The 16,803-nt window shown below is 37.4% G+C and overlaps 1 protein-coding gene across 2 annotated transcripts in view; it reads right to left on the bottom strand.

Moving 5' to 3' along the window:
* LOC150076733 (MAPK regulated corepressor interacting protein 2-like) overlaps positions 1–16,803 on the bottom strand; it is a 94,994-nt gene that overhangs the window by 9,296 nt on the left and 68,895 nt on the right. Inside the window, exons 5-6 of one of the 2 annotated variants that reach the window (XM_090386188.1) lie at positions 14,764–14,814; positions 5,496–6,040 (exon numbers count right to left, since the gene is read on the bottom strand). In XM_090386188.1, the coding sequence (XP_090242314.1) occupies positions 5,970–6,040; positions 14,764–14,814 (122 nt within the window). In that variant the 3' untranslated portion in view covers positions 5,496–5,969. Of the gene's footprint in view, positions 1–5,495; positions 6,041–14,763; positions 14,815–16,803 lie in introns of those variants that run through there. The other variant, XM_090386189.1, reaches the window with a different exon arrangement.

The raw sequence follows: 16,803 nt of genomic DNA, 5'->3' as shown, positions 1-16,803 counted from the left end.
TCTATTAGAATGAGCAGAAGACTGAAAAACAAGATGCGTGGTATTTCAGAGACTGCTGGGAGCCATTACGGTACAAGTAAACACATGGGTTGTGTTAGGGTAGCTAAGAATAGAAACAGGTGCAGGTATACTTGCGTGTACACCAATGCTAGGAGTTTAGTAAATAAATTTGATGAATTTGAGGTATTGCTCAAAACATCGAAGGCAGATATTGTTGGGATATCAGAGACGTGGTGTCACACAGATATAAGGGATGCAGAACTGCAATTTGGGGAGTACAACGTCTACAGAAAGGATAGACAGGATAGGAAGGGGGGAGGGGTTATGCTATTAGTTAAGAAACACATAAAAACCAAGGAAGTGAAGCCAGTCGACATCGCTGGACAGTGCAGTGTCGAGTCAGTTTGGTGTGACATAAACATTGGGAGATCAAAATTGAGAGTAGGAGTGTGCTATAGGCCTAATGACTCTGATGAGTATAATAAGGAACTGTACAGGGAAATAGAGTGGGCCAGTAAATCAGAGTGTCTTATAATGGGAGATTTTAATTTCCCAGATATTGACTGGAATTTGGGGGCTGGTTACTCACACACTAGCAGGGCTTTTGTGGATTTATTGGATGATTGTTTTCTACATCAGCATGTTCGGGAGGCAACTAGAGGGAGTAATACTCTTGATTTGATTATCAGCAGTGATTCTTCATGCATTAAGAATCTGCAGATAAATGAACCACTAGGTGGCAGTGATCACAGTGTGCTGAAGTGGGATTTACTCAAAGAGGTAACTACCATTAGGGGTAAAGGGAAGGGTTATTGCTTCTGTAAAGGCGACTACGATGGACTGAGACAGTATTTAAATTCTATACAGTGGGACCAACTGATGATGTTACCAACAGCAAATTCAAAATGGGAAGCATTCAAAGAACTTATCTTGGAAGCTACTAGGCTTTACATACCAACTAAGAAATATTGTTCAAGGTTTAGGCCAAAATGGATGTCAGATGAACTAATGAGGCATATGGCAGAGAAGAAAAATGCATGGGATACATACAAATTAACACATGACACAGAAGCCTATGATAGATACAAGTTGATATGCAACCAAGTTACAAAGGAGGTTAGGCAGGCAAAGGCAGATTACGAGAAATCCTTGGCAAGGGATGCAAAGAAAAACAGCAAAGAGTTCTTTACTTATGTAAACTCTAGAAGGAAGGGGATGAATCAGATTGGTCCACTTGATATTGATGGGTCAAGTGTTGATGATCCTGCTCAGGTAGCTAACAAACTAAATGAATATTTTGCATCGACATTCACACATGAGGAGTTATTCAGCGAGGGGAATGCCAGAGGTGTATTCAACTCTAGCAGTAAGCTACAGAATCTTGAAATAACTGGGAGTAAAGTGGAGGAGAAACTGTTGAAGATAAACACAAGAAAGGCACCCAGGGTGGATGGGATCTATCCAGTTATATTAAAGGAGGCAGCAAAGGAAGTAAGCAAAGCCTTAGCCATAATTATGAGAGCTTCCTTGGACTCAGGGGAGGTACCCATAGACTGGAAATGTGCAAATGTGACCCCAATTCACAAAGGAGGATCAAAGGCTGACACAAGTAATTATAGACCTGTGAGCTTAACTTCTGTTCCAGGAAAATTAATGGAGGCACTGGTTAAAGAAGCACTGCAGGATCATCTAGACAAGACTTCAGTTATAGCTCAGACACAGCATGGTTTTCTTAAGGGGAAGTCTTGCCTGACCAACTTGATTGGATACTATGATGCAGTCACAAAAGAACTGGATGCAGGGAATAACTTTGATATTATATACTTGGATCTTAGAAAGGCTTTTGATACTGTTGCACATGGAAGACTGCTACACAAATTGGAGCAGTGTGACATTGGAGGCAAATTGCTGCTATGGATAAAGGGATGGTTGAGGGGGAGAAGACAGAGTGGTAATCAATGGACACTGCTCATCGTGGACTGATGTTATTAGTGGAGTCCCTCAGGGCTCAGTGTTGGGTCCATTGTTTTCTGTATTTATAAATGATATTGATGATGGTATATCGGGCTTAATGTCCAAGTTTGCAGACGATACAAAGGTTGGCAGGGTTGTCAAGGACACTACTGACACTATGCTGCTGCAACAGGATCTTGAAAAGGTTGAGCAGATGGGCTGAGAGGTGGCAAATGAAGTTTAACATTGACAAATGTAAAGTACTACACATGGGAAACAGCAACCCCAGAGCAACGTATCAACTCTGTAGTACTACACTGACAGTGGTAGAGAATGAAAGGGACTTGGGGGTGGTTGTGCAGGCAGATATGAAGTTCTCTGAGCAGTGCAGACGGGCTGCAAGAGTAGCTCATGGAGTATTGTCAATGATATACAGGAATTTTTCCAGCAGGGATAAGGAGGTGATTATTTCATTGTATAAGGCGATGGTCAGGCCACACCTAGAGTACTGTATACAGGTCTGGAGGCCTCATTTCAAGAAGGATGTAGAGCTGCTGGAACGAGTACAGAGAAGGGCAACAAGATTAGTGAATGGAACAAAGGGGTGCTCTTACGAAGAAAGGCTTAAGTTTTGCAAATTACAGTGTCTGGAGACTAGGCACCAGCGAGGTGATCTGATAGAGGTGTATAAAGCCTTGAATGGTTTAAGCATGCTCAATGCTGATGGGATTCTTCCTCTAGCTCAGAAAAATCACCTGAGAGGGCATAAATTCAAATTGAGGAAAGACAGATGTAGGATAGACGTGCGGAAATTTGCCTTTAGCCAGCGGGTGGTTGGTTGGTGGAACAGACTTCCATCCCTTGTGGTGGAGGTTGATAGCCTAATAAGTTTAAGGCTCAGCTGGACAGGTATTTTGAACGAACAGAGGGGTGAAGTGGAAGTGGGTTTTTTTTTTTTTTTGGCTGATGCTGCATAAGCTTGCTTTCTTGCATCAAATGCCTCTACTAATGCTAATCTCCTTTGCTGGCATACAAATTAATAAAATGACAAGGACAACCTCTTACCATTAAGTACTCAATCTCTTTTAATATCCTTGCTACTCTTTTTAGGCATACCATAGTGCATTATTAACACAAAGTGCTAAACAGTTTTTTTTTTTTTTTAAGGGACTCCACGTGTTCTGGTTCAGAAGTTCATTAATGTTGGTGCCGTATGCAGTTCCCTTCTGGTGCTGGCATGGAAAGCAAGCTGCTTTTGATTTGACTGACTTTTTTTTTTTTTTACAAAAGGTCGCCCAATGGGATATAGCTTGGAACTGCTTTGAATGCTTCCATCTGTAGCAAACGAAAATGGCCATTTTTTTTTAGAACTAACAACTATTACTACTACTTTAATGTCTGTGAAATTTCACTAACAATGCCTGTCGTTTTTGTTGTTTGCTGTTTCACTATAAGGAAAAATTTCTGCAAAACACACCGGCATGGTCAACACTAAGGCCATATTTCTCCGGGATATGCGGTGGTCATTTCCCTGACCTTTCTGCATCCTCCATATTTGGTGGTGACGGGCTCGAACCCCGGTCTAATCAAGAAGCGTGTGCTACGCACTGCTGTTCCTTCCCACCTGGCTATCTCAGAGGAAGATTATGTTCTATGGGGATAGGGGAAGCATATAAACATTCTGCCCATCACTGTCACCATGAAATGCATCTATTTTTGTATTTTTTTTCTATGCACTTCACATTTGTTCATTGTACTCATTTGTTTGCAGATGTCTGATTATATTGTGTTTTCTGCTGCTTGAAACTGAAAATCATATCTACATATGACACACGTTACCTTTTTTCAGATTTTATAATACAAGAAAAATCTTGCATATATGCCTTCTGAAATTTTACATTGTATTTCTTTGGCATCAGTCCATTTAATATACAAGTAAATAGAGAACAATGCTATTATCACATGTGGTTCTATTTTGCAATGTAGACTACAACAGCATACATGATGGCCAATTTCTTAATGAAATAAGCAGATTGCAAAATTTAAATCCAATTTCAATAGGTTTATTATTATTTTTGTGAAAAGAAAAAGATGGAGAATGAATTGTATTTTTTCAAAAAGACAAAAATAGAGAAGGACCAAATCGAGTAAAAAAGATGGATTCTCCATTGTAAATCCAGGGAGTTGGCAGCTATGTTAATGGGCTCATTTTACTCAGAGAATAGTGAAATCTAAGCACTTCAACCTGTGCAGAGTAAGCTGTCTTTTAATTCCTTAAAGAGCTGCAAGTTGAAATTCTTAGAATCATCTTACTTGTTAAAATTCTGAAACATGCTAACATGCAGGTAGCAATGAACTGCTGTAAAATATCTGTCAGTGTTCATATCTATGCATAATCCAAAAGCATATTGCATAAAATGATATCAGTTTCTGTGCAATACTGTAATTGAAGAATATGGTTAATTTAGGATGGACATTAACAGACACACAAAAAAAAAATGCCAATTCATAATTAACATTCATGTTTATAACTTGTATTGTCAAGTTAGTAATGCAACTATGTGGATAACAGCTAAGTTTAATATCACCACTATCTTTGAGGTGAATTTTTCCAAGGCATTTATTTCAGTTCTTAGTTGGTTTGCTTTCAGTTATGAGATTTAATGTCAGGACTGCTCCAGAGTCTCTCTCTCTCTCTCATGAAGATTAATGACTGTACACATGTAACTGAATAGGTTACAGCACGTTTGTCACTGGCATCGAGGACACCATCCATAAAACTCAGTTATACAATTATCAGTATGTCAAATATTTAGAGGGGAGGAGAGAGAGAGAGAATCAACTGCCAAAAAGAAGTCCTTATTAGAAACTGTGAAATAGAAATGGATCATGCCAATATATATAAGAAATCAGTTCGTACAAGAATGACTAGCTCTACCTAAAATATATATTTCTATTATTTTTAACTCTCTCTTCTTTGCTGTATCCATTTTGCATACAGCAGAAAAGGATGCATGCAACATTTAGTCAAAAATTACAGGAGGCCTAGCTTTACTAATAAGTTACAATAATTATATAAATATTTTTATTTTTTTTTTTTAAACAATTCCAAAACTTTTGTGTATATGGCAAACCAGTTGTCATGTAGTACAGATGAATATATGCCTCTAAGTCAACTTTGGAACATCTTGTCAATTTTTTACCAGGATATAAGGTTGCATAGTGCTCTGTTTGCAGTCCATAAGTTTTTGATTTGCTGATATTTCCAGAGATTACTGACAAGATGTGGTGATACTTGTTTGAAATAATATCAACAAAAAATTTTCGGTATTAGTTTGTTTCTAAAACATTAATCCATAAATTAAACATTTATAACATAATTTCAAAACATTTGCTAGAATAATCTTTATGAACATTTTGCAACACAGCTATTTCCAACATAGCTTTTTTTTTTATATAATATCAATAAACAAAAAAAAAAAAAAATTTTTTTTAAATAACAAATTTATTCTGTCCATGATCTGAATGAACAATAACTAACAATTCTTTCTTCATTCATGACTTCTGAGCACCTTAAACACAGTCTGTTACTAAATCCTGTCTCTGACTTATTAGCAATGATCAATATACTTTATAAATCAAACCATTCATAGGGCATCTTATAAAATCATCAATAAGCTGTACAAAAGATATACTTTGTTTTGATAGTGATGCTTCTTCATACTTAAATAGTACCAAAATGACTATAGCTTCAAAATGGACAATAGTTTACTAAAATAGGATTCACTTCATGGGACAATACTGAAAGTCTATGACAATCCCATGAGCAAGTTGATGAAAATCTATGCAGGGCCAGAGGCGAAGAAAAATCCAAAGGTTGTAAAAGGTGCACAGACAAAAACTGTGGAATGCTGCAGCTACCTCACACTCCCTTGATGTCTTTCCTAACTCTGGCAGTTGCCAATGCTATCACACTAATAACCTTTCATAAATGACAAACTACTTCAACACTTTTGTTACGTTGACTGTTTAATATTTTGCAGCAGTCTTTCACCCCAAAATGATTCCAGATCAAAGGGTTGGAAACCTAAGAGGAGAAAAAAAAAACTGTCATTTATTCCATATGACAATACTAGAATTTCCAAAAGAATAAGTGAAGTTACCCCAATATGATACTCTCCAGAAATTAAAATGAATATAACATTACAGTAAAAAATAAATTGAAAACAATTGAAAATATTACATTACATTGAAAATTACATGATTAAACAGACAAACAATTAAATGATTGAATGCAATTAAAAGAATTTTACGTCAATTTTGCAAAATGATTTTCCTTCCTGAAGCTGACAATGCTTTGACTGTATATCGTGATCACAAGAATGAAAATTACGGGGTATGTGTGAGCATAAATCTTAAATAGGGATTATTTGTCTTCATGCATGTGCATAAAAGACCACAAATCAGAGATTAGATATGGACGGCGAACATTTACAGAATTCTCATGTAATTTAATTTTGACAGTTTCTGCAATTAATAGTTTCGTATAATTACGTTGGATGTTAAGTATTTTGACCTCGTTAAATAAAAATTATGTTTTTCGTTAAGGGCATGGAAAGGCTAATTCTGATGCTGCTGAATGAGAAGCACGAACTGATCCTTGATAAGATGAGTCACAATCACTGCAAGAAATGTATACCAGGTCAATTATTTGTGTTGCAAATGAGGAAAGGACTGAGCGATTTTTAGTATAGTGTGTAATTTTTGTATTGGTCTGGCCACAATTTAAAATTCGGTATCTTTAAAGAATCTGTTAAGTTGTTTGTGCCACTGTTCAATGTATGCTACAATAAACCAAATCAGGATACATGCTACAAAAAACAAGATACAAAAAAACTACAACCAACAATCGCAGCATCAAAAAATACTTTATTTCTGTCCCATATGTTGAATGGTGGCACAAACAACTTAGATTCTTTAAAGATACCGAATTTAAAATTGTTGCCAGACCAATACAGAAACTAGACACTATACTAAACAATCGCTCAGTCCTTTCCTCATTCACATAATGTGTATAAATGACCCAGTATACATTTCTTGCGGTGATTGCAACTCATCTTATCAGGAATCCACGCGGCTCCCTTTGAATTTTCATGTTAAATAACATGTGGCCTAAGTTTGTGCTTCTCGTTCAACAGCGTCAGAATTAGCCTTTCATGCCGTTAACGAAAAACATACATTTTCATTTAATGAGGCCAATATACTTAGCATCCAAAGTAATTATACAAAACTATTAATTGCAGAAACTGTCAAAATTAAATTACATGAGAATTCTGTAAATGTTCACCATCCATATCTAATCTCCGATTCGTGTCTTTTACGGGCATGCACGAAGACAAATAATCCCTATTTAAGATTCATGCTCACACATGCCCCTTAATTTTCATTCTTGTGATCACGACATACAGTCGAAAAGCATTGTCAGCTTCAGGAAAAAAAATCATTTTGCAAAATTGATGTTAAATTATTTAAATTAATTTTTAATTGAATTCAATCATTTTTAATTGAGTCTTCAATTGATTTTTTTATTGTAATGTTATATTCGTTTTAATTTTTGGAGAGTATCATACAGAAGTGTTCTACATATCATATTGAGGTAAACTTCTCTTATTCTTTTAAAAATATTGAAATCAACGTAGAACATATTGAGTATCACAGCTCTGGTTTATATTTTCAAACTAGGATTTCTATACATACAACCACACACACTAATAGCATTTCTATACATATAACCACACACTAATGTATTTCTGTACATATAACCACATTCAAATATACAGGCAGAACCATAAGTCCAGTCGCATAGGAAAACTTAAATGAACTGATAGTGCTAAGTCAGTTTTACTTTCAGAAGGTGGAGCACCATCCTGCTTTAGCCATGAAATGCAAAATTCCTTCAATGAAGTTCCCCCAGATTGTTAAAATAAAACAAAGGGGTATGTACCAAAGACTCTACATATTGAAGAGATTTGAATAAAGATATACAGCGCAACCTACAATACCATGGTTTCAGATATGTCATGTCTCCCAAAATTAATTATGAAAAAAAAAAAAAAAAAAAAAAAAAAAAAAGTGTGTTCAAGGAACTAGCAGTTTCATATTGGGCACTGGAAAAAAATACAGTTACCATTCATCAAATGCATTATATACAGTTACAGAATAGATTTTTGTAAATAACAGCACAATATCTTTTTTTTGACTAGAAGCTACATTTAGGATAGCAACTCACTATAACGCTCACTAACGCTGTCACAACTCACTATAATGCTCTTTTACCAGCATACAGATTGAATTTTTGGCATTTTTAACGAAAACGTTTCATCTGATGTAGTCGATAACTTGAAAATGAACAGAGAAGTTTCTGACACTGACTTGCAAAATTTTCCCACGCAAATTGAATTGCACTATGGTGACTTGTTACATAGTTCCGAGATCAACATTTCTCCACTTGTTCTCAAAACCTGTGCTCCTGAACTTACTCCTGTTCAATGTCTACTTTTTTCATTTTCTTATTCCAAGGTGTTTCTCCGTCTGCTTGGAAATTTGCTCAAATCCAGCCAGTTCCCAAAAAGGGTGACAAATCCCTCAAATCCAATTATCGTCCCATTGCAATTACTTCTACTCTTTCTAATGTAATGGAGAAATTAATTAACCGCCAACTCTTAAACTACCTAGAAACCTTCCATCTGCTCAACGATCGCCAGTATGGATTCAGTCAGTGTCAATCCACTGGTAATATTCTGGCTTATGTTATTCATTTATGGACAAATTCAATGGAAAAGTTCGGTGAAACACAAGCAGTTTCTCTTGACATCTCAAAGGCTTTTAATCGTGTTTGGCATAAAGGTCTTCTAAACAAGCTTCCATCTTATGGTTTGCCAACTGTTTTTTGTAATTGGTTATCCTGTTCTCTCTCTCTCTCTCTCTCTCTCTCTCTCTCTCTCTCTCTCTGATCGCTCACTGAGGGTGATGGTAGATGGAACTCTGTCTTCTAACTTCTCCACTAATGCTGGTGTCCCCCAAGGTTCAATTCTTTCCCCCACTCTTTTCCTCTTGTATATTAATGACCTTCTTCCATTAACTGGAAATTCTATCCATAGTTTTGCCAATGATAGCACATTGCATTCCACTTTCCATTTTGAGAAACCTTACCCTGCTCAATCAGCTTCAACTTCTCAAAAATCTGCTACCAATTCCTTAAATGCTGATTTTCAGGTAATTCTCCAGTGGGGCAAAGATAACTTAGTTGATTTCAACCCTTCTAAACCTCTGTCTTCTCTTATATCTCGCAAAAAGGATTCTTCTGCTCCTATGCTCATCTTTGGTGACGCTACGATTTCTAGGCAATATGATATATCTCTTTTGGGGATTACCCTGACTTCTAATCTCTCTTGGCACAAGAACATTACAAATATTGCTTCCTCTGTATCTAAAAAACTTAAGTTTTCTCTTCTGCTCCCAGCTTTACTTTTCTTCCAGACAGCTGTTCACTCTGTACAAATCGCAAATCCACCCTACCATGGAATATTGTTCCCACATCTGGGGCGGTGCCCCCAAAACCTCTCTCAGGTTCTGGTAGTAGGGGATAAAGGCAATGTGTTTATCACCATTCCCCATGAGTCAGCAGACCAACTTTTATGGCACCTCAACTCTCTGTGGCCCATTCAGTTCACCAGTGAACTGGAGTCGGACAATGCCCATCCTTTTTTGGATACCCTTTTTCAGCATAAAGGCACGCATTTAAAGACCTCTGTCCATTGCAAACTGATGTGTGCTGGCCAATTCGACTACCGGTCAGCACATGCTCACAGTCAGCTTCTCAGTACCGTGCGAGCCCTATTAACCCACGCCTGTACCGGCTCCAGTTCTGTGGATGAGAGGTACGCTGAGAATGTTAGAGTAAAAGCAGACCTAGCTAAATGGTGTGACCTGCAAGAGCATGACTGAGCTAGAGCCGCACATAGCAATGACTCTGCCTCGACTGCCTTTATCCCCCACTGTCACAACTACTCTCTAAGATCTTACAGGATAAAGTGCTTGGAACTTCCAGGCAGGAAATTAAGATCCCTCATCTCGAGTGTAAAGACACTGATTTCCCACCTCTCTTTGCGGAGCAGTTCACTGTATCACATTTCCCGCCGTGATTGCACTGGCTGCTACATTGGTGAATCTGGCAGAAGGCTCAAAGATCAAGTCTCCAAGCACGAGAGAGCAATCCATTCTGCAGATTTGGATCACTCAGCGGTCATGGATCACTTCTGGTCTACCCAACACGACATTGACCCCCACAGTGCAACGTTAAAATTATTGACCAATCCTGCCATCACGTCTGGTTGGAATTGCTCTACACCTCGTGTTGTCACAATTCCTTTAACCGGAACAAAGGAGGTCACATCCACCCATCACTGAAGGAGCCATCCTTCTGAATGATAAGCACTTTTGCTCACAGCATACCCAAGCGTTGATGTTACAATCACAAGCCTCTTCTTCCAACTGCTAATTGTTTCTGCACTTGTGGCATGCATATCATCTTGCACGATCACCATGACCAGGCATTCTTTATTATATTTTTTGTATTAATGCTTTTTTGTAATAATGCTTTTCCCACTGAGGAAGGACAACTTCTGTCCAAAAGCTTTGTTTGCTTTACTTCCTTTGTTTCCTTGTTTACTTTTTTTTACCTTATTTAACCTGTGCTTTAACTTGTTTCTATTAAAGAGTTTTTACCTAAAACCTATGTTATCACTTTTTCTCAGCAAGCTAAATATTCTTATAAAGAAACTGGATGCAAAACATAATTTTGATATCATATATTTGGATTTCAGGAAAATATTGATACTGTTGCACATAAAAGACTGCTGTACAAATGGGAGCAGTGTGGAATTGAGGACAAGTTACTGCTATGTATAAAGGGATAGTTGAGCGGGGTTCAGTGCTGAGCCAAATGTTGTTTTCTGTATTTATTAATGATATTAGCATTAGCATTAGTAGAGGCATTTGATGCAAGAAAGCAAGCTTATGCAGCATCAGCCAAAAAAAAAAAAAAAAAAACCCACTTCCACTTCACCCCTCTGTTCGTTCCAAATACCTGTCCAGCTGAGCCTTAAACTTATTTAGGCTATCAACCTCCACCACAAGGGATGGAAGTCTGTTCCACCAACCAACCACCCGCTGGCTAAAGGCAAATTTCCTCACGTCTATCCTACATCTGTCTTTCCACAATTTGAATTTATGCCCTCTCAGGTGATTTTTCTGAGCTAGAGGAAGAATCCCATCAGCATTGAGCATGCTTAAACCATTCAAGGCTTTATACACCTCTATCAGATCACCTCGCTGGTGCCTAGTCTCCAGACACTGTAATTTGCAAAACTTAAGCCTTTCTTCGTAAGAGCACCCCTTTGTTCCATTCACTAATCTTGTTGCCCTTCTCTGTACTCGTTCCAGCAGGTCTACATCCTTCTTGAAATGAGGCCTCCAGACCTGTATACAGTACTCTAGGTGTGGCCTGACTATTGCCTTATACAATGGAATAATCACCTCCTTATCCCTGTTGGAAAAATTCCTGTATATCATTGACAATACTCCATGAGCTACTCTTGCAGCCCGTCTGCACTGCTCAGAGAACTTCATATCTGCCTGCACAACCACCCCCAAGTCCCTTTCATTCTCTACCACTGTCAGTGTAGTACCACAGAGTTGATACGTTGCTCTGGGGTTGCTGTTTCCCATGTGTAGTACTTTACATTTGTCAATGTTAAACTTCATTTGCCACCTCTCAACCCATCTGCTCAACCTTTCCAGATCCTGTTGCAGCAGCATAGTGTCAGTAGTGTCCTTGACAACCCTGCCAACCTTTGTATCATCTGCAAACTTGGACATTAAGCTTGATATACCATCATCAATATCATTTATAAATACAGAAAACAATAATGGACCCAACACTGAGCCCTGAGGGACTCCACTAATAACATTAGTCCACGATGAGCAGTGTCCATTGATTACCACTCTCTGTCTTCTCCCCCTCAACCACCCCTTTATCCATAGCAGCAATTTGCCTCCAATGTCACACTGCTCCAATTTGTGTAGCAGTCTTCCATGTGCAACAGTATCAAAAGCCTTTCTAAGATCCAAGTATATAATATCAAAGTTATTCCCTGCATCCAGTTCTTTTGTGACTGCATCATAATATCCAATCAAGTTGGTCAGGCAAGACTTCCCCTTAACAAAACCATGCTGTGTCTGAGCTATAACTGAAGTCTTGTCTAAATGATCCTGCAGTGCTTCTTTAACCAGTGCCTCCATTAATTTTCCTGGAACAGAAGTTAAGCTCACAGGTCTATAATTACTTGTGTCAGCCTTTGATCCTCCTTTGTGAATTGGGGTCACATTTGCACATTTCCAGTCTATGGGTACCTCCCCTGAGTCCAAGGAAGCTCTCATAATTATGGCTAAGGGTTTGCTTACTTCCTTTGCTGCCTCCTTTAATATAACTGGATAGTCCCATCCACCCCGGGTGCCTTTCTTGTGTTTATCTTCAACAGTTTCTCCTCCACTTTACTCCCAGTTATTTCAAGATTCTGTAGCTTACTGCTAGAGTTGAATACACCTCTGGCATTCCCCTTGCTGAATAACTCCTCATGTGTGAATGTCGATGCAAAATATTCATTTAGTTTGTTAGCTACCTGAGCAGGATCATCAACAGTTGACCCATCAATATCAAGTGGACCAATCTGATTCATCCCCTTCCTTCTAGAGTTAACATAAGTAAAGAACTCTTTGCTGTTTTTCTTTGCATCCCTTGCCAAGGATTTCTCATAATCTGCCTTTGCCTGCCTAATCTCCTTTGTAACTTGGTTGCATATCAACTTGTATCTATCATAGGCTTCTGTGTCATGTGTTAATTTGTAAGTATCCCATGCATTTTTCTTCTCTGCCATATGCCTCATTAGTTCATCTGACATCCATTTTGGCCTAAACCTTGAACAATATTTCTTAGTTGGTATGTAAAGCCTAGTAGCTTCCAAGATAAGTTCTTTGAATGCTTCCCATTTTGAATTTGCTGTTGGTAACATCATCAGTTGGTCCCACTGTATAGAATTTAAATACTGTCTCAGTCCATCGTAGTCGCCTTTACGGAAGCAATAACCCTTCCCTTTACCTCTAATGGTAGTTACCTCTTTGAGTAAATCCCACTTCAGCACACTGTGATCACTGCCACCTACTGGTTCGTTTATCTGCAGATTCTTAATGCATGAAAAATCACTGCTGATAATCAAATCAGGAGTATTACTCCCTCTAGTTGCCTCCCGAACATGCTGATGTAGAAAACAATCATCCAATAAATCCACAAAAGCCCTGCTAGTGTGTGAGTAACCAGCCCCCAAATTCCAGTCAATATCTGGGAAATTAAAATCTCCCATTATAAGACTCTCTGATTTACTGGCCCACTCTATTTCCCTGTACAGTTCCTTATTATACTCATCAGAGTCATTAGGCCTATAGCACACTCCTACTCTCAATTTTGATCTCCCAATGCTTATGTCACACCAAACTGACTCAACACTGCACTGTCCGGCGATGTCGACTGGCTTCACTTCCTTGGTTTTTATGTGTTTCTTAACTAATAGCATAACCCCTCCCCCCTTCCTATCCTGTCTATCCTGTCTGTAGACGTTGTACTCCCCAAATTGGAGTTCTGCATGCCTTATATCTGTGTGACACCACGTCTCTGATATCCCAACAATATCTGCTTTTGATGTTTTGAGCAATACCTCAAATTCATATTGATAAAGATATACCAGGTTTTTCTAAGCTGGCAAATATAAGGTTGGCAGGATGGCTAATGGCTGTGATTAAGGTATGCTACTGCAACAAGGTCTAAAAAAATTGGCAAAAATGGGTTGAGAAATGGCAGTTGTAGTTTAACATTAATTAATGCTAGGCTACATATGGGTATCAGTTATCCTAATTTAATATACTAAGCGTGTGTTATATTCAGGGTAGTGAAAAATGAAGAAGATCATGTGGTAACTGTGCAGTCAGATATGAAATTCTCTGGGCAATGCAAACAGGCTCCAGTACAGCTCATGAGGTTTTGTCAATGAGATACAACAATTTTGCTAGCAAGTATAGGAGATGATTGTTCCACTGTACAAGGCAATGGTTAGGAAGCATCTTGAATACTGCATACAGGTCTGCAGGCCTCATTTTAGGAAAGTTGTAGATCTGCTGGACAGGTGCAGAAAGGAGGCGATGAGATTGGTGAGGGGGAAACAAAGGTGCTCTTAGCAAGGAAAGCTTCTGTTCCGCAAACTGCAGCATCTGGAGACTAGGCACCTGCAAGGTAATCTGACTGAAGTGTTTAAAGTTTTGATTGAGTTGAGCAGGTTCAACGTTGACAGCATTCTTCTTCTTGCTCATACTACCACATGAAGGAACATAAATTCAAATCATGAAAGGATGCTTGCAGGACAGATGTATGGAAGTCGGCTGCGATCAGCCAGTAGTTGATTGTTGGGACAAACTCCCATCCGTTGTTTTGGAAGTGGATAGTACAAATAAATTCAAGGAAAAACAAGACAGATGATGTAAGAAGGGTTTTTTTTTTTTTATTTTAAAGCTGATGCTGCATAAAACTGCTTTCTTGAATCATCTGCCACTACTAATGCTAACTATCGTTACCAACAAAATTGCTGATAACCACAAAGGATAATAAAATAGAGAGTACAAGATAAAAGTTAATAAACTCACTTGAAAGATGCTGATTACTACTGCTGTCTTCATAGTACACAATATTAGGTGCTAAAACCAGAAACATTTAATTTTGAAATGCAAATTCATTTATTTATTTTATCATTTTTTAAGATTAATAGGAATACTAAATACACAATAGTTAGCTAAGTAAAACAAAGTGCTAAGATGTTGTTGTTGTTATTTGGTTTTTAGGAGCATTAGCAACTAAGACCATATTGCTCTGGGGATATGCGGTGGTCATTCCCTGACCTTTTCGCATCCTCCGTATTTGGTAGTCACAGGCTCGAACCCCGGTCTAATCAAGAAGCGTGTGCTACGCACTGCTGCTCCTGCCTACCTGGCTACGGAGGCGCCTAAAGTACTAAGAACTCCACCATTTAGTTATATTAATTAAAATGGCAAACAAGCTCCATACCTCTCTTGCTATGGAAAAGGTGGAATGAAACAAACACCTCAGTGGAATAAATATTTTCAACTGAATTCATCATGTATAGGGTTATGTATTGTAATCTTATTTAAAAAGAACTGAATATCCCTCAAAAACGTACAGAAAATATACAATGCAAAATACATAAAGTGTAATTGTAACATAAGCATACAATGTTGTTACGTTGTATGTAACATATAGATATGCCATTTTACACTGTCTTTATGTCATATTACAAAAACCTGCAAACTTTTGGGAAATATAATCTGTAAAACTTTTACACACATTTGTATTTCTGCTACAGTAGCATTTCAAACTTTTTCTGTAACTTGTCAATGCAGGTTATATGATGCTACAGAAAAATTATGGCACTATGAAATGCTATACAGGCAGTTTCCGCTTTAAGAGTTCCAGGGTTTAAGAGGTAGGTTTTTTTTTTTTTTTTTCAAGTATCAAGTATCAACAAAATTGAAAATATGAACATTAGTTGCAAAAAAATGAATGTTAAACATTCATAAATACCGCATTTCAAACCATGCACATAGCTATACAATACAGTGCACCCCGCTTTACGATATTAATATGTTCCAGAGACACCATCATATCGTGAAAATATCATAATGCGAACCCAATAATACATCGTTTTTTTAGTTATTCGTTCCAAGACCTCGGAAGTTGAAATTTTTGCTATATAACTAAGCTATTGATCTCATTAAAAGGTCATTTTTAAAATGGAAATTGTATGTTACCAATTCAAATCATTAAAACGCGCTACACTTTCATTGTTATCACATGTTCCGTTATAAGAATCAATTTTGAACACCTTTGTGATATTTTTCTAAAACAGATTTCTGGAGGTCACAACCATAAAACAAAAACAATTTGCACTTTCCGGTTTACTGGGCTTTTCTGTTAGTGCAATCAATTATAAATGGGTAGTAAACCGGTATTAAACTCGATCTTATTGCATTTGCAAAAATACCGATAGCTAGAATTGTGTGGGTTTTTATGTTATTATGGTAAAATGTGTTTCTCCTTCACTGCAATCTTCAATCATATAAGAAACAAATTTTCAGAATCGTCTCTTCATTCCTTTTTTTTTAAAGCTTTGTAAACTTGTTACTCCGCACGAATTGTGTTAGTTAGACGCTGTTTGTGCATACCACTAAAAAATGCTTATGCATGCTATTGTGAAATTTATAAAGAGAAGAGAAGAGATTATCTTGGAAATAAACACCTCTTGAAACATTTCTGAAGACGACGACCCCTTGTGCAACAAACCAACAACAAGTGATCGGCAAGTGTGATTTAGTCGATGATGATGAAGAATAAACATTCTTTAACATTTGTAAGTCATAAATAATTTCTTTAAATTATAATTTGCTTGATTTTACAGGATATGTTTTCTTTTATTTGGATAAATCAATCATTGTTTAAACAAACTAATTAGCTAACTAATTTCAATGTAATCATATTTTTAAAGTTATCAGTAACACTTACTTGTTTTAAAATCACTTCGTTATTTTAATTTAGTTTTTGAAAATTTGCGTATTTTAGTTAGGAGTATAAAAATCAAAAAATAATAATGATGAATAAATAAATAATAAAAT

This window comes from Mastigoproctus giganteus, chromosome 12, assembly GCF_048544385.1.
Source record: "Mastigoproctus giganteus isolate SK-2022 chromosome 12, ASM4854438v1, whole genome shotgun sequence".
NCBI lineage: Eukaryota > Metazoa > Arthropoda > Arachnida > Uropygi > Thelyphonidae > Mastigoproctus > Mastigoproctus giganteus.
This window is presented reverse-complemented; position numbering and strand designations above follow the sequence as displayed.